We start from the raw sequence: 19,372 nt of genomic DNA on the forward strand, positions 1-19,372 counted from the left end.
TGTAGCACAGCGTCACTTTTTCGACAGTCGTGAGTGCGGACGGACGCTTACTGCTTGTTCTTCGTAGTCGAGTTTCAGGCAAAAGTGATTTTTGTTTATATTTGTGTCGACCGTGTGCATCGATAACCATCATTGGTTACAAAAAAAGTGTACTTTAAGGTAGATAAAATTTGGAAAAGCCCATTTTCAAGATTTAACTTGCGAAACGCTAAGCTTTTCGGCGCCTCCTGGGCGGTTTCGATCCGTGTTGTGAATTGAAGCCGTGCAGTCAAACACATCCATACCCTGATTTCCCGTACAGAAGGAAAAATAAAGCATGTTTTCTGAAATTGTTTAATGAAATTGAATAACAAACGGTGTTAGAATATTAGAGAAAAGTGTAACCTTGGTCAGCAAGAGCACAAGAGTGCGCTGCGGAGCGTGTTTTCGTGCTACGTTTGTGTGTGTATGTGTGCGTATGTGTGTGCAACCGTAGGTAAGAGAAAAAAGGGGCGTCTGGATCTTTATGTTGCGTTTTTATGTTTGGCGGCGGGCCGTAAAAGGGTGGTAAAGAGTGAGTGAAACAGTGCGCCGAAGTTTTTCACGCTTCGAAACCCCGTAGACCGCTTCGAAAATAGCGGAAAAGACCGTTCACATCCAGTAACCATCCAGCGTGATGGGGCAGTGAGAATTTCCGCCCAAAACTCACGCATGGATGACAGTGAGATAGGATTGGGAAAGGGCACACTCTGCAGTATGGTGCGTTCTATGCTCCGCCATGCTTACAACCTCGATTGAATTCGTTTCCCGAGCAAGTGTGGCTATGTGGAGATACATTTTTGAATCCAAAACAGCAGTTTGGAAAAAGTGCGTTTATGAAAGGTTTTGTGAATTGGGGAATTTATGTGTGTTTGTGTGTGCTATGGAGGTCAAAGAAAATGCGTGAAATATAAATTGGAAACTTCGCTCCGCTTGGTACACATCATCGGCATGGCTTGTGGCTGAGAGTGAGATGAGGTCATCTCCCTTTGACATTTCTTCGGGGGTGTTAGCGGCACGAAAGCCAAATCCTATTCCTTCCAACAACGCAGCAGTGAAACAAAAATCTGATGTGCACATTCAGACCCGTTAGTGGCACCAGGCACAGACACCATGACGGCACGTACATAAATTGGAGTGAGATGGGGGGGGGGGGGGCGGAAATCGTTCGTTAGTCGATTCGATTTTTCCCGTCACCCAGCTTTTCCGGCCACAACATTCGTCCGCTCCCCCTCAGCCCCCCATTGTCAAACATTTGAACTGTTGTTGTTGATATTGATGTAGTGATAGTTTGCGTGTGTATGTGTGTGTGTGTATTGCGGTTGCGTGTATGTGTTGTGTGCTTCGGTAGATATGCAGTGAAATGTAAGTTCGCCCAGCATAAAAAAGAAACCCAGAGCGAGAGAGAAAGGGAGAGACGGTGCACGCCTGTGTGTGTTTGTGAGAAAGAGAGAGGGAGAAAGAGAAAGAGAGAGAGAGCCTTTTACTGTGCTGCGGTTGGAAAAATCGATACGGTCGGTGACTGCTTTGTTGATTTTTGTTGTTGTTGTTGTTGTTGTTGTTGTTGGTTTTGTTAGCTGATTGTCGTCATCGATGTTCTTTCTGCATTTAACCAGAGCATACTGCATACGTACTTACTACATGTTCGTGTGAAAAAGTCTAGTACAGAAGCAAAAACAAAGTGCAGGCTGTGGCTCCAAACTCGGGAAATCCATAGTTGCCCATGCTTTGCCCGGTGAATTGCAGTAAGCGTGTTCAAATGCTACGTATGTGCTCCACGAAAATCTAAATTAAGTCTGATTGTCGTTCCACGTTCGTCCGTTTATTGGTAAAAACTTGATCCTTGCACAGAGTGTGGCAAGTGTTTCAATTGATATGTTTTGTTTTCACCTTTATTAGCTCGATTTAATAGCAATTAATCGCGAGTGTCTGTGAGTGTGTGTGTTTGAGTGTGTGTGTGCTAGTGGTTCCGGTTATTACATTTTGCGAAACTGTATTGTACAGAATATAGAGAGGAAACAGTCGCCGCTACGTATCAAAACACCGCAATACGGAATCTATTGTCGAACGCGGCTCGGCTAGCGGAAATCACAGCATGGCACTTGAGGAGACCCAAAACAATGGGTCCGCGGTGGCGGTAGCTCCCAAGGAAACGGTGCCACCGTCGCTCAAGCAACAGCAGCAACCACCGCAAGGTCAAGCGCAGATACAGCCGTCGACATCCAACGAAAAGCTGAACAATCTTGTCAACGGTGGTGGCACCACGACGGAAAAGTCTCGATCCAACAACAAACAGGTAAGAAAATGCGGGGGCGAGGCGGCTGAGAAGAGAGGGGGGGGGGGGGGGAAGGTAGTAGTGCCCAGGGGTTCACGAAAAGATTCCAATTTTTTCCTGACCATATGATATTTTTCCTAGCCATTTCTTTTGTGCTTTTTTGTTTTCTTCTCCCGTAAAAAGAACTAAACTACGCGATCAATAACAAAAGAAAAGAAGTTTTGTGCGCTCCAATAGGCCAAAAACTCTTTCAATCATTTGTATCTTTGCTTTTCGAATAGTCTTTTCAATAAAATCTTTCGTGAATGAATTCATAAATTCATTCATACCAAAATGTGTAAAATAAAAACATCGGAGAACCACTTTCAACATTATCGATTACATAAACGTACATTAACAGTTTGTTATTAATCGTGCTGTTCGATTCGTTTGAATTGTGCCCTTGGGTGAATGGGTAAATATTTAAATGCTTTAATGCATCGCTACATCGACAATCTTATCAATTGAAGCATGCAACTGTACGTGTCGACTTTACCATTATCAATGAAATTTGTCTCGCGTTTAGCGCTTCGCTTGCACTGTGAAGCAAAACAAACATTATGCGGCACACCATGTGGAATGTTTACCTAACCTTGTCACCCGTACTAAGAAAGGTTCGCTGTTCTTTTTTATGGCGCTTGAACTCGTGGGAACAATTGAGATAAGGCCTAACGAACACCACATTTACCACCAGAGTGTTGACAAAAAGCTAACCCCCTTTAAATAAATAATTTAGTCTATAGAAATTAATATTAAGTTGCTACCAAAAAAATTGAATCATATTAGACGGAAAGTGGCAATTGTTTCACACAATGTGCGCAACCCCTTTTTCGAGATCACACACAAGCTTGCGAATATCTATCTACACTCCCAGCGTTACATACTGCGCGATTTGGGCACCAGTATGAGAATATTTCAAGGTCATCCCAACGATGCTCATCGGAGCTGTTCGCAGTCGCTTCTCTCGCTTTGAATTGAATCGAGCAAAAGTTGGTCGTTTCATAGCATCCACATTCTTAACCACCCTAGTGGTTTTAACTTTCTTGTCTTTTTTTATGCCTCCCCCCTTTTTTCATCCGGTCAACCTGGGGCAGATTATCAGAAGAGAAAAGACCACAGTGAGGAGGGACGCTAGCAAACGAAGCATAGAAACAACGTAGGTTTGCGCAAACACGACGATACCGGCACACCAAATTGTGTCTGATGTCATCGTTGAATTTGATCTCAGACTGTGGACTAGGGACGTTCAGCTAAGGCAAGTGTGAATTGCCATATCTTCAAGCGAATGGTTTTATTTTCTGTTTCTCAAAACGTTGGTGGCTAAACGTAATTGACTAAAATGTTTAAATGTTTATGTATGAAATTTTGCGTTTTAACCTCTGTATGGTTCGTTGGCTAATGTTAATTATTTTCTTATTTACTGAAGAATGTTTATTCTAAAAATAAAAATAAAATGGTGATGATATATATTAATTGAAGCGACCTATTGTTTAAGTTGAACGAATTGCCCAAAAAATTGATTAGAATTCAACAAGTAAAAGTGCCCATCCCAATTTGTTGTTCTCCTTCAGCAAGTTAATCTTTAATGAAATCATGTTCATTAATGAACACTAGCCACAAAAAGTACTTAAAAGGGAGTACCTGCACGCTCTCAATGACCCTAGCTAGCTGAAAAGTGAGCAGATATGTCTTCATTTAGTAAGAATGGTCTCGTAATCTATCATCCTTAATGGGTGACCATTTGTATGCCACAATGAAATGGATCTTACACTGGCGGTATATCAGTCGTCGCTGATACCGCTGATCGCAAGGCCCATCCAATTATGGGTTGGTCGGGTCTTTTACTGGCAACGTTGGATCCGATTTCTTCAGGGATCCCAACAATTGAAAGCGCTTTAAATTGCAGTAAGAAGCAAAACGACCTCGTTTGCGTTCATCATCTTGCAAAAAGGGTGAACGATTTTATCTGTGCAAGTATCAATTCGTCGTCGGCGGTACCCGATACTCGCTACAACCAGGGAAGTAGACATCCCCTGCTGGAGCTCTTTCACGGTTGACTGATGGGCAGAGTGCATCCTTCCCGCATGGTCGCGCATCTTCGACGAAACAAGCGGAATTAATATGTTTATTTTTCGTCGTTAGCTTCGACATTGAAGACGACGCGCTTATGTCATCGCATCGAGCGGAAGCACTCTAAATTGAAACATATCTTCACAGCAGCAGCGGCAACTACCCCAATGGTGGTGGTTTAACTTTTTGGCCAACAATGATGCTGGGTATTCAAATGAAGCGATTGGTTGATAGAAACGGTAATATAACTGTGACCCGTTTTCTAGGCCGCGCTAGATGTTTATAAACATCAATAGGAATCATCTTCAGTGTGCACTATAGCTCTCAAGGGCACGCTGTACGTGGTGATATGTTCGGCCTGTGAATTAAGGAAGATTAAGTCTTACAATTGGTATAAGTCTCGTAGTTTTCGCCAAGTTTATTCGAAGGCGATCTTCTGCGGCAGCATCGTTGTAGAATGATGTTCATTAGTTTAGCTACATTTAATGGCGGAAATGCCGTGGAGCATTTCAATGAATCTCCTTCAAAATTGCACTCTCAAGAGCCAAAATCATGCTGTCAGTGCTTGTCACATCTTTTTTCCTTCCTGCAGTGATTTGAAGCGTTTTCGTGTCATTTGGGCTGTTTTTGAGGCTCAACTAACATGAACTTCAATTTAGCAGGTTTCTGCTACAAAGTATACCGTTCAGGAAGGAAGTATGCCCTTGAGGCTAACGACCATTTTCAAGAGAACGTTAGAATTTTGCACAGTTGAGTCTATTAATACCACTTTATTGCGTCCTGCTCATCACGATCGTCTTCAGCAAAACGTCATCACCTCTGATGGTGGCATACTCTTTGCTTGTTATCGTGATGGTTCGCTGCTCTTCAACATTAGCTAGGAGCGGATATTGATGGCGTTGATTATGTGGTGCTGCCGGGAATTTGACCAAGACGTTTGATGTTGTCGGTCGGCATTGTATACAATGCAGTAGTACCTGTTGGTAAATTTTAATTTCTTGGATATGACGCTTTTGACACCTGACACTTTTGAGCAAATTACCCTTAAAAAATTATCAAATCTATGTGAAAAAGAAAGTTAGATGCTAGCTTAAAATATCGTGTAATAGTCGTTTAGTATATATTATTATGCATAGAGATTCTAAGAAATATGTAACGCCAAATAGTGTCATCAGCATTAACCAATGCTTGTTTAAATTTGACCTCAGCTTACTGAGTCAAACTCAACTCAGTACTCAACTCAAGTTTACTGAGCTTCTTTTTCATATTGTTCGTATTATTTAATGTGTGTAGTTTAGTAAGGGATTATGTGCGGCTTGTTTTGAGAACAGATTGAACTGAAACTGAAACAAACCAAAGGTTATCTAACAACCGTAAAATAGGACTAAATGAGAAACGCATTGCAGCTACACAGTACTAGTTAGTTTGGATGAAATCATTGTTTGGTCTGTTCATACAAGCGTTATTAGCTGGGCGGATGTGTTGGACATAAAACTATAATTACAAACCACTTTCGCCTTTCGGGCGGACGGACGAGTGTAGTCGAAACCTCAAAAAGATGGAATGTTTGTTTGGTTGTTGCATTGCTCGAACTCTTAGTATTTTTTCACTATTTCTAGTTGAGAATATTTTTTAACTCTTTTTTAACCTTAGATCTAAATTTTCCTGTTACTTTATTCCGATTTTACGAATAACCAGGGTTTTTGGCCTTTGGATTAACGATAATCATAAAATTTTTGACCTAAATTACATATTTGAATCGTGCAATAATGAATGTTCAATAAAAAATACGCATATTTTCTATTTTCGAAAAAAATCAGAAATCGGAATCAAATCAAGAAGAATCTTAGCTGTCCTTGTTCGCTTAAGCATATTGTTTGTTTTTAAATTTGATTCTAATTATTGCCAAAATTAGAATTAAATTTAAAATACAAAATATATGCTTAGGCGGAAAAGGATAACGTGGGAGGTTAACCGATTGAGATATTGATCAGAATCAGGTTTTTATAGTGAAAAGAACTCCTCGCTTTGATTCATCCATAATTTCAAGTATTTAGATTGTGCTCAAAACGTTGTGATGAATGGTACGCCATTTTGATTGCACTACACATATTGGGATTGAATGAAATACTTGTTGTCGGAAAAGGCGTTTTTTGTTGTTTAACTTCTTTAGCTAATCTTCTCATTATTTTGAGATTTGTGCGGTAATGCTAAGATGCGTGATGCAAATTTCCGCTTCAATAATATACCACACCATGTACATTACAAACCACAAAACAAACGTCATCATCCAATGAAAGCAAACGCGTCATTCGACTGTCGGTCAGAAGGAGAAATAGAATTAAAACCCGTTTCAAGACGACCCCTCAAACATTTACCCCGCAACTCGTAACAGCCAGGCTCATCGCGAACGAAAACTTTGGATCAGCGTTTCGTGGTTTGGTGGCTTGGAGAAAAAAAGGGAAGACATTAAATCACTGCGACCGCGAGTCCACGGCAAGAGGTGATTTCTTTCCCGTTCGCCTTGGAGCATTTTTTTCCTTGTTTTGTATGTTACGTTATTTTATTTCATTTTCGTTACTTTCCTCGGAGCGACCATCATACGACCATTTTCTGGCCATTTTATATCACCGCTTACTTTTGCCTCATTTTATTCAGTCATTCCAAAAAAGGAGGTACTGGCCGACTTGGAACCGGTTCCGTCCCGCCAGCACAGTAGTACGAGATTCGAGATGATGCTTTCCTTATCATTCGGTCACCACCGAACCGGGTTGATGGTGAAGAGGAAAAAAAGAAGAAGAAAAGCGAAGTGCTCAGCACCAGGCAACAACCTTCACATCAATCGATAGCTCGTGTTGCGTTTGCGTGTGCCGTTTTGTGCTTATTGGACCTGGGAACGATAGTGAGTTGATTACGCAATGCACAATCCGCCCGTGAAAGGGCGGTTCTGAATCGCACTTTTCACCAGCACCCCGAGTATGACCCTGTCGTGTCAATCGATAATGGGTGGCAAATTTGCTATGACCCGTACTCTGGGTCGGGTCGACGCGGATCATAAACGAACTTGGCTATCAATGAAAAAACTGACACTGCAAAATGCGTCATGTATTATTGCAGTGTTTTGATAAAATTTTAATTTTGGGCTATCATACAGTCTTGTGACAGATTTATATTTATAGTTGTTTTTATTTATAGGACAACATAATACTTTACAATGCTCACTGATTTATAAAACTAGAAACATTGTTGTAAGGCATTATAAATAAATGAAATATGCTTCTGCAAAAGGAACCTGCCAAGTGAAACGTAGCCCACCGAAGTACGAAGTAGATAAAACTTCACATTTAGCTGTCAATCTAGCCTACGAACAATTCAATTCCACTTGTAAATATTATCGCTCATGCAAGGGCTTAAGAAAACGTTGCTATCTTATCATCGCTGCTTGCAAAAAAACCACTGCAAGATTGAACTCGGGAACACACGCAAAGGTTTATTTGAATGCTCACCATAACGAGCAGTATAGGACAAGGGCAAACGGTGAGCGCGAATGGTTTATGGTGGCGACAAGGCGTACCGGTTTGACCGTATGCTATGCGAGCTTCAATTGTTGTATTTACCGCATTGGCTGTGCATATTACTTCGATTATCGCTTTAGTGCAGCAAAATCGCATAACATACTTAAGAGCTACTTCACATTTAGTGTAATTGTACTCGCCAAGAAGTCAAATTGGTCACGACCGACAGACAAATGTCCCTCATATTCTGTTTTATGGAGGATGGAAAAGTTTTTGAAACAAAAAACAGATACAAATATATGTTACGGTGCGAGTAATAAAAGCCGCCAGATTCTTGCTATCAACAGCTCCAGTGGTTAAGATGCAAACACCGTGGGGCAAAAGTAATTAAACATAAAACGAAACTTTCGTACCTTCGCAACTCGCCTTTTCAAGGTTCTAGTCTGATGGGCAAAACAAGCTGCAGAAGCTGTTGGGCTAAAGACATTAAATTTAAATCAGTTTTATTATTCCTAAAGTACACGTTGGGCCTGTTTCTTCTGGAAAATAATAAGAATATTATTAAGGTTCAAAATGATTCATATTTCAGCAGCGATGTTAAAGTCGTTTCACAATGTATTTTCTGAACATAATTCAACCCATATCCTGTTGCACGCGTGGGACGTCAAGTCAACTGTTAAAGACGAGTTTAACTAGCCCTATATTCCGTCCCTAGTGGTTGAAGGGACCAACAAAATGCAGCGGACGTCCTGACTACTTGCATCTGAGTCGTATTCGATTGACGTTACTGTTTTTGTCCGTAGCCAATTAAGGTAATTGTAGAGTGTGGCTATTTTATTACCCAATCGAAAGAAAGGTTCAGTGTTCTGTTGGTGCAGTGTGTAAAGATTTTTTTTTCATTTGGGAATGCGACTTCGGCTAGGCTCGTCATTCGCGCCTAGCACGGATTTTGTCGTTGCTCGCGTGACACGAAAGGAGGCCGGCCGTATCTTTTATTGATTTATGACCCTTGATGGTTAAACGTTCAGGAACATGAGCGCAGACTAAAAATACGTATGCGACTACTGGTTGATTTGTTTTCCAATTTCTATTTATATTATTAAAAGTAATAGAGAGTAAAACATCTGCAAACTCCAAAATTAAGTTGAATCTGTTTGGAAAAAATATCAAACTGGAATAAAAATCCCCATATAGTCGCATTTTTTTCTCACTAATTTTGTCAGATATACAATGTGTTAAATTTGGATTTGTTTTTTGTTTGGATTTTTGTACTCAAGAAATCAATAGTGCAATTTACGCAACAAAAGGTGTTAATCGGAGAGCTGTGTTTTTGGTGTTTGGCACTTAAGTGCTAATCTCGTGAAATAGATCTTGTATATACAACATCTTTCAGTCCTCGTTCATATTGCATTTTGAAACAAAGATGATGTATAGTTACAGAAAATATATTCTATGAATAAAACGTTGATTACAACATTATGCAATACCTTGCATGAAATTGTTTGTTCATATTTTTTTTTGTCATGTTAGTTGGCCTTAACTTCGTCAGTCTGTTTTTTCAATTTTCTTTATAGTTTACTTGTATTTTTTATTTATTTACAAAACATTTGCTAAGTTATATATTTTCTTCTTAGTTTTTACACCATAACGATCGCTACAAATGATTTTTCTAAGAAAAATATAATATGAGTATCTCACATGTCAATTATATATAATACTTATTATTTGACGGATGTTCCATATTTTATTGAATTACTCTTAATCGTTGATGCACAAAATAATTTAAAATACAATAGTTCAAAATATAAGTTGAATAAGTGATGAGTTATTCAACAATCTTAACTTAATCGTTTGTTTATGTTGATTTCCATTTGTTATACTTTTTTGCAGCGATGTGTAAATAAAAAAAACCTAACAAAACTTAATACGAGGAATGTACAAAACACTTGCTGTCGGTGCCTCACTCATCGCTCAACTTGTCTGTTCATAGAAGCTCACCACTTCTTGATTCGCCTGTTTTATGCGTCTAACAACGGTTTCATACTTTCGTGCGGATCAATGAATACGGAATTCATTTTGGTTTCTTCATTATTTATCGAAACTCATTGAATTTTACGATTTTATGCCCGAGGTATATTTAGCAGAAACCGCATCAATAAATAGACGACCGTGCTAAGCAGCATAAATCACGGCATAATGCCGGTGGAAAAGCCCAGTAACTGCGTAAAGAGGAAGTCAAGTGAAATTGAAAAGAAATTTTGTTTCTCTTTTTGATCTTGACCTGTCATTTCTGTGGAATCGCTCAAGCACTGAACAGTAAGGCATGTTAATCTTTCGGAGAAAACTGTGCTCATGGCGGAAAAAGGCAGCCATCGATGGTCAGTTTGACCTCCATATTCATATGGGCTTTGCAGGTGTGCAGACAAGCTATCTGTTCGCACGCTTGTTGCTATACTGGTTCGCTATTTTCACGCTCAACAATTTCATCCCCCTTGCCAGTTGTGTGTTTGTTGAGGGTTTTTTTTTTCATTTTTCCCCTTTCTAGTACTATGATAACTATTATCGCCACTAAACGGTCGATTAACTCAAGCAACTGAAATTATCAGATCGTTATTTAATTTCTTGCCTGTATTTGCGACCTGGGTGGAAGGCTCAAATGTGTATAAAAATAAAATAAAACGAAACAAAACTAAAGAAATAATGACAAAAGTATAGCTTATTTTTTTGCCAAAATCCAAAGGAGGATGTCATGCATGCAGTAAATAGAAAAAATTGGCGAAACTATAAGAGGCGATAACACAAAAAAATTTCATCAACAATTATGTGTGATCTTCTACTTGCTCCTATTTTGGTTTGCACACATTAAAGAAAACAATTGGCATGCAAATTTCAGTCAGCTGTGCATAAGCTGTTAATGACCGATTTGCTCGGTGTGGATGTTGCGACCGATCTGTTAAAATTTCTCCCCTTTTCGAATGAAACTGATCTATGTGGGGATCGGTCTAAAAGTGGATGGTAACAGAGATTGGACACGGAATGGGTAGGATACATTTCAAAAACATTTATTCCACTTCAATATTTCCGATTGGTCGAGATTGTTCGTTTTGAAAGAAAAGTGGCAAAAAGAAAGTATGAGAACGTGATGCAGCAATTTCGTAAATGAGCATTTATATTTATTAAATTGAATTGCACTGCAGCAATCAGATCGATAGCACGATCGTGACTAGACTTTTCGTTATTAGATTCTAGAACGCTATTTTGTTTTGACTAGAATAGTCAACCGTGACGGTCTTTGTATCAATGATTTACATATTTCATTGTATGATCATAATTGTAGTTGTTAACTATTATCAAAAAAGTTATTTAAACATAATTTTTGTCTGATCGCCAAGAACAACTAAAAATGTTAACCAAAAGTGCAGAATATACACTATACGTTAGTTTGTAGTGCAGTTGTAAAAGTAGTTTATTATTGTTTGGAGAAACCAGCACACGAAGGCCTAGTTTAGGCACGTCTCATGCACATCTAAAAATAATCTTTTCCGGGGTGATGGTTATGCTTGTTACGCTGACAGTAGCAAATTTGTCTTTGCCAAAAAGAGAAGACAAATTAAACCGTCTCCAAGAAACAGATAAATCATCTGTGCATGAACGTGTACCAGGTTACAGCGGCCCGCTGGTAGGTGATGTAGGGATAACGAGTCTGGAACACTGTACAACCGTTTCACACCCGGCAAACGCTCCTCCGGGTTGAGGAATTTTTTAGGTCATCCTTTGCTTTGAGGGTTTTTTTCTAGCGTATTCTCACTGTTGCATACAAAAATAATCTCTAGTCACATCGGAATCAACGATTCGAAACAAAGGCCGAAGGAAAATAACTCTTGCCTTTTCTAACTGCTATACGCGCGTCGAGATTCGAATGATTCGTCGCTCAGGTTTTGGCTGCCTTAAACGAAGATCGAGAGCCAGCATACAGAGGCTGTTAAAGTTGGGAAACGCATTCTAATGTGGCTTTTGTCAATTGTTGAAAGGTCGTCGTTTCAGTCGTTTGTTAATGTGCGAGACATTCGTCAGGTTGTTGGCCAGCAATGACTTTCAGGAAGCAATGATCGTGTAGGCAGGATAGACAAAGCATTAAAGAAGCATTAAGCTGATATAGCTCCACTTTGTCAACGGAGCGAGTAATATAACTTTGTTTGCTGCTCACGTGGCGTTTAATGTAGTGAACGACGGGGATAAAATGATCACTCAAAATCTGGATTCTATGATTTCAATTAAAACTGTAACAAAGACAATATTTTGTTGGAAAACAAAACTAAAAAACCGTGACGGTTAAAAAATCATGACCCTTTGGTTTCAGATTGGTTAAAATAATGAAAACCATCTCGAAACAAAGACAAACCGAAAGTGTCTGTGCGATATAGCCGTAGTGAAAGTTTCTCGTGCCGGATGAGGAAAAATAAAAGATTCAATAAATGATTATGATCAAAATTAACGCAGGCTGGAGTGGAGATTTGGGTCAAAAGAGGTGTAGTGAGTGAGAGTGAATGGACTCATACCACGCTCCGGTGGAAGACTTCGAAGAAAGAAAAAAAACAAAGGTACAAAACTGTTCGGTCCTTTCCGCAAGGGATTAATGTGTATGTGTAGTTGTGTTGCATTGGAGAAATAAATTTCGACATGCCTGACAAGATGCCAGCGCCAGCGATGCAACGAAAATGTGCATCCGCGGTAACGAAAGTGGCTGCGAAACTGGCTAGATCCAAACATCGTGATCAGCAACGGCGATAAATCTCATCATCAAAAAAGTGCCCTTTTTGTGTGAGGGACCCCTATTTCTCTGACTGCAGTTGCTTCATGAACCGCCCACACACACGTACTCTGGGATCTTGGCAGTTGAGCTGTACTCTACTGTCGTTACTGCTACATTTGTGTTGTGGAAGAGAGTTTGTACGGAACGGAGATCCCTCCCGGTGAAAGGTAGTTCCCCAGAATAGTAGCCCATTGGGGGCAAAACTAGCATCATCGGAATAGGGAGGAAGCAGTGAGTTGTCGAGGCAATGGAACCCCCAACGCAAACTGGTGGTTCAATTTTATTTGCCGACCGAAACGGTGCTTTCCCTTTGGTTGTCTGGTTTTGTCCAGGCAGCGCCGGTGATTGTTTCCGCGGCACCGGAACATGCAACAAGCTGCTGGTGTAAGGGTAGTTGAAAGGTAGTCGTGTGTATACAGGGAACGAACGTCCACAACGTTTCGTAGCCACACTCAACTATCTCGCTACTTTCAACCAACTAAACAGCCACCCACAGCAGCCATCAATCTGTCAAAGTGGTCGATTCTTGTGTTACTGCGTTCATACAGTGAGCTCATACTGAGGAATGAAGAGTAGCGTTCGCAGTTTCCCCTCGTCAGTCCCGAGTCTTAGTATGGAAGTAATCTTTTTTTTTGTCCATATTGCCCGATTCGATGGAAGAGTTTAAACAGTTTTAAATAGACTGCGAACGAAATTGTCGGCGTGGTAAAAACGCGCACACTAACATCGTTGGCGGTCTTTGCAAGCCGTACCAAGACGCGCTGGATTCGTATAAAAACCCCAAACAAAATTACAACAACAAAAACACAGTACAAACCTGTTTAAATTTGGACTCTGACGGAATGGCAAATCTTCGCACCTATTGGATTTGGCTTGTTTCCTGCAGTAACGCTGGATACATTTTTAAAACGTCACCCTTCACGCGGGTACCTTGCACACGAATATGTGCGGGGATAAAAGTAAACTTACCGACCATATTTTCGTGAAATGTCGGCGAAACACCGGTAACGTAAATAAAACCGTAAACCTATTGTGCCACATCGCGCAGTAAATTTAAAATTCCAAGACCATTCGGTACACAACACAATAAAGAAAACGAATTTCTTTATTTAACTCTATACTTACTATAAATTTATACTTTAACTATATTTTACTCAATTCAGGTGGTTCGAGACAACCAAACCAAGCTATAAAGGTTGCAAGATTTGAAGATTAATCTAATAAATTAAATTCGCATGATCAATTATATTTGCTTAGTTTGCGTAAAACGTATCGTTCTAAAAAAGAATTTTAATTAAAAAAAGGGTTTCGAGGGGACTTTTTGATACGCAATCTCAGTTCAGGTTCAAGCTGTCTTTAGTTTTTGTCTCGATCTGTAAGTGGATCGGGATAGTCCCCAGAGAAATGTGTAATTACCGTGGCGTTTGTCTGTAGCCATATACCACTACCATCAGTTTTTTGAGAATGATTCCTATTCAAAATATCCCAAGAGAATTTCGAAATCTTAGGCTAAGTAAATTAGTTTATTTTTAAGTAGCTAACTGCGGAAAAGTAGCATAGAAATCGCTTGTTTGTAACCATAGAATGAGCGTGATTTGGTCTCCAACGAATCTACACTGTAATGATGGGTTAACATATCTTGCTCTACTAACGAATTGAGACAATCGATTTCCTTCAATCGGCGCATAAAACGTTGCACAGGAAAGCGAACCTAAAAATAATCACCGGAATGCACGATGCCACTGAAGCTGTTTGTGTAGTTGTTAACGTTTTCCCTAGCAAGTTGTCTATATGGGTACTGCAGAGTGATCGAAGATCCGATGCCATTTATCTGCCAAAAAAGGGGTTACTCGTACCAACCCTCGACCGTCGCTCTATAATTGTTTCGAAAGCCTTTGGCTACCTTCCGCGGCGATGGTGTCTGAACTTTCTTCTTCGTTCAAGCTATTTATGGCAGACACAACAATTAGCTAACGGTATATTTCCCTTTTTTCTGAACGCTCGAGAGGCGCCATCCAGGTGATGGCGTCTTAGACCGGTATGGACTTTTTACTCTGTATTCGAGTCCGAAATGGGCCAGTAATACGTAGTTAGCTTCAACAGCAGTGTATGTTACTGTACGGGTATCACAATATCTGTACATCGATCAGATCCCAGCTTTCTGTATGGTGCATCCGTCCAAAGGTGTAACTTGTTCCGTACGGCGGTTAAGCGACGGATTCAGTGGCAATGAATTTGACAAAACCCAACGCAAACAAACAATGGCGGTGCTACACGCTTGGGTTGTTGTTATGGGCAGTACCAAGCATCAATGTACACTGATGGCTTCATCTGTAGATATTTTTCCACAATTCGTGCTGTGTTTATAGTCATGATCAAATCGAGCAGAAAACAATAGCTGCCATGCACTATCTACACAAAAAAGGAATGCTTTTAATGTGCTTTCCGCTGTGGCCAACGACACGGAACCGGCATGATCACGTGCGTTGCGCGGTAATCTGTCAACAACCAAACATTTGACGGAATGCATGAAGCTAATGCGTATGATGATGTGTAGTGATGAGGCGAAGTAAAATGAAAAAGTGTGTCGCAAATAATCAAGCAAAAGAACTCACTGGAATATAATACGGATAATATACTTCGTTAAAATAGTGTAAAATGTAAAATAGTGTAAATTAAATTCATTGCTTTAACATGTCCATGTTTGCTTGTGCAAACCGGGCGTCACTTTCCGTAATTGTTATTTTACGACTCTCAATGCACGCTGTGTAATACGCAACAGGGAAGAGGCTTTTCGGATATTCATGGATGGAATCAAATGTAAAACTCCAACAACCATGATACGCAACTGTTACCTAACGGTACAGCGTTTATCCGGCATGCTCATTTAAGGTGGAAGGCCCGTTGAACATTTAACTGTTGTGTTGTCACCCTCTGCGCCCCGGCAACATTTGCCATTTCCTGTGTGCATACATTATGCGTCTAACGAAACGACGTGGACTTTTCTTCTAAGGTGTCAGTGGAGATTTTAGTCCAGCGACCTGCGGGCCATCGTTTTTGCGTTTTCTATTTAACACACGATCAACTTCGACATCCATCGCATATTTACATATGTGAAACATTATAGTAGGTAGAGAAGAGAGGAGGTCCAATCGAGATATGGTGATCTGTGCTTGTCGAAACATCAAATTCGATTCCGAGAAGTGAGAACGATTGCTTGCAAAAACAGATTTTGAGGTTGGTTTTAGGCATTGCGTTTTCGGAGTTGTTATTGGATGTGATACGCAGGGCTTCAGTTTGTTCTCCGATCGCACGATGTCTGGCATCACAGCTTCACTCACTCGCTCTGCCGAATGCTCAACAGCTGGTACTAATTTTAAATTTTAAAACGTTGTTTATTTATTCCACGCGCCGGGTCACCCACCCAATACCTCGTCGGCGTACCGACCACCACGATTGAAGTGGGTATCATCGTCCGATCGAGCGGATGTCGGAAGGAAATACCAACCACTGAGACGGGTGGTCCAGGCAGGTTGAGCAGTGCGGAGGTTATACCAATGTGCTTTGCATTTGGTTTCAATCTGAACACATATTTTCCCAGCCTAACCGTCCTCGGCCGCCTGACGTAATGAGCGAGGAAATACAGTGAGAAACACAAATCGTTTCCAACCGAAAGTTCGAGTGTAAACAAAGCTGTTGCGGTCTAGCTTCAATAGGGGCGTGATGAAGGTGTGGACCCTTCGGGCTTTCAGCGAGACGGTTCACACAAACACGTAAACGCAGCCGCGGGAGAATGTTGCAAAGTGTGGCTGCAACGATTGAAACGCGCTTTCGCACGATCTTTAAGCCAATTGCATATGTTGCGGGAAGTTGTTTTGCGTAAATATGTATGCTTTACTGTCTACCAGTGTGCATGTGTAGCTTTGTTATGGTCATTTTGGGTGACATGATAGTATGCAAAGTGTTGGGAAATAATGTTTTGCGGCAATAGTACAACAATATCTGTGGTGCTCGTGATTCTAAATCCTTTTTTTAATGACAAATTGTACAACGATGACGGTTATGAAGAATTATAATTCTACCATGTGGAGGTATTGTCATGAATGAGTTAGTAAAATTATTATATCAGTTATCTAGTTAATTATCAATCGTTTTAAATAGTTGGTCCTATTAATCAAATAAGCTCGTTAGATCATTTTTTTAAAGGAACGGCCCGGCCGAATTTCGGTCAGATAACATTTTAACATGGTAAGGAAGAGTTTGAAAGGAAAGTGAAACGAACTAAAGCAACATGTACCATGTGCGATAAAACAAATGCTGCTACTCTGTGATGCGTCATCACTGACGATGCTAGTGTATGTGTGCGTGTGAGTTAATTAAGTGGAATACCCTTTTCAATTAAAACACGAACCCTCCTCACGCTGTTCGTGTGTCGCAACGTGCAACCTGCTATGCTCACTCTATTCTCGGCCGTATCATTTACTGCTAGGGAGCGGTAATTGAACGCTATTGAGTGTGTATGTATCGCAAAGCGCTGCGGTGCAGTAGTCGGCTCAGTTACTCTTCATAACATCTTACAGAAAACGGAAGGAGTAAAAGAGCAATGGCAGTGTATCTTTACCGAAGTACAGAGGCGCCTCACTTTGGATATTTTATGTTTACCGGAAATTTATTGTATACACTGTCACAGGTTATTTTTGACGTCAGCAACCGTTCTAATTATCTCTTGCTTTATCATTTGAACTTGAACGGTGCTCTATCTACTATCTATAACAAGCTTTTTTGCCATTCTGGTTTTTTAGATATATTTTACGTAGAACATTATTTGTACCTACCATTCAACATATACAGTATCAATTCAGCAATGAATCACCGTTTCAAATCTATTGCCTGGGATACCATATTTTTATTCATTTTTCATCACAAAGGTCTCATTTCATGCGTTGTAATTAAAAATAGCGCCTGAATTAATGTCAAATATTTGAATGGTAAGGTGAGTTAGCTGGCTCACGTATAAAATTAGCATTTCAGAAATAAAAGTTTAAATCTCTGCACCATCATCATATGAATGACGTTTAAAAGAAATTCAGATTTTTGCAAACAAACGCTACGTATACCTATTATTAAGCACAAAGTTTAGTATTTTTGAATGAGTGTTATTGTAAATGTAGCTTCTTGAACATAGAATATAATATATTTATGATTTAATGGATAGATATCAATAATACTGTATCAATATTGATGTTAAAAAAATAATTAATATTTCTAGTAGTTGAAAGATATTATACAACATCTGTAATATTTATCTGTTGAATATTACAACTCTCCAGACCAGATGGTTTCAACAAATGTAAAATGAAAATGTCACGCTTCCATAAGTAAGCCTCCAGAAATAGTGTCCAATAAAACGTGACCCAGCCAGTGCGACTATGTGACAGACTAATGCATACCTCGTCAAACGTTATGGCTGAGTGGCTAGAACAGTTTAGGAAAGAACCGATAAACAAAACGACAGCTGACATTGAGGCCTAGGAAAAAACAATCTTCCAAGAGAGTACCAATTCCTAAAGATCCACCACCTGTGCCGCATATGTTTTACGGAATGGAAATAAAAGAATCTGGTCCGTTCAGTTGAATGTTTAGTGGAGGTATGGGTTAGGCTTCGCTTCGGTCCTCAGACGTGCACTTGTTGTGGTTTGTCGACGACATGCACGAACTCTTAAGATGTCGCTATACTACAGCAAATTAACGTACCACACTCATCCTCGAGACAGTGGGAGCGACTTTCATGTGTTTGTTTTTTTTTATATTGTAACAGAAGTATTTCTTCTTCAACATGTCTACGTCTCGCATTGCGCTGTTAACGATATGTTTACGAAACACATACTAACACATGCAGCACAATTTTGATGTATTGCAATATTGTCGTTCCTCTCTCATGTTGCTTTTCAACAAATAAAACACAATGGAGAGAGAGGACTTGACAACAGAATGTGCTTATTTCTAGTGTTAAGTTGTAAGAAATAATTAGAATATATCATAGTGCATTGGGTAACACCTGATAGTTCTATATTGGCTAACAATATTCGAACCGATGAAACATATCAAACAATCAAACATGGGAATTGTTCTCATTTTTGAACTCTTTTTCAATGTTTATTAGCCACATAATGTATTATACTCATGCGAATTGTACATTATGTTTCAGGGTACGACATATCGATCGCACTTTTCTTAGTAACTGTGGCATGTGGAAGTAAATAATATTAATATCTAAACCATGTGTGTCACCATGTTCTGGTCAAACATCTAGGGTGAATTGTTGGACGAAATTGGTGAATGGTTGTGGAGGAAATTGGTGTGTTGTATATCTTCTGACTCGTCTTTCGTAGACGCAGTCATAGTGTCTGCTGCTTTAATGGGTTTTCCAAACGTAAATTGGACATTGCGCCGGAACGTTCAAAATTTATACTGTGTGTGCCTGCACACAAAAGAGTATATGAAAAAAGAACAAGGTTTTTTCAATGATAGAATGAAAATGCAGAAAAACGAAAATCAGTTTGCCTCTTTAATGATATTACTGTCAAACATTATTAATATTAGCCACTCTTTTATAAGAAATTTTGTTCGTTATTTTTTAAC

General features: G+C 39.8%; 1 protein-coding gene across 12 annotated transcripts in view; it reads left to right on the top strand.

The window, feature by feature from the left end:
• LOC1279352 (ankyrin-3) overlaps positions 1–19,372 on the top strand; it is a 51,670-nt gene continuing 32,298 nt past the window's right edge. For 8 of the 12 annotated variants that reach the window (XM_061653784.1, XM_061653791.1, XM_061653786.1 and 5 more), the window contains exons 1-2: positions 1–159; positions 1,918–2,314. In XM_061653784.1, the coding sequence (XP_061509768.1) occupies positions 2,114–2,314 (201 nt within the window). In that variant the 5' untranslated portion in view covers positions 1–159; positions 1,918–2,113. Of the gene's footprint in view, positions 476–1,917; positions 2,315–19,372 lie in introns of all 12 variants that reach the window. The other 4 variants (XM_061653785.1, XM_061653789.1, XM_061653794.1 and 1 more) reach the window with 3 other exon arrangements.

The sequence above is a fragment of the Anopheles gambiae genome, chromosome 3 (genome assembly GCF_943734735.2).
Source record: "Anopheles gambiae chromosome 3, idAnoGambNW_F1_1, whole genome shotgun sequence".
Lineage (NCBI taxonomy): Eukaryota > Metazoa > Arthropoda > Insecta > Diptera > Culicidae > Anopheles > Anopheles gambiae.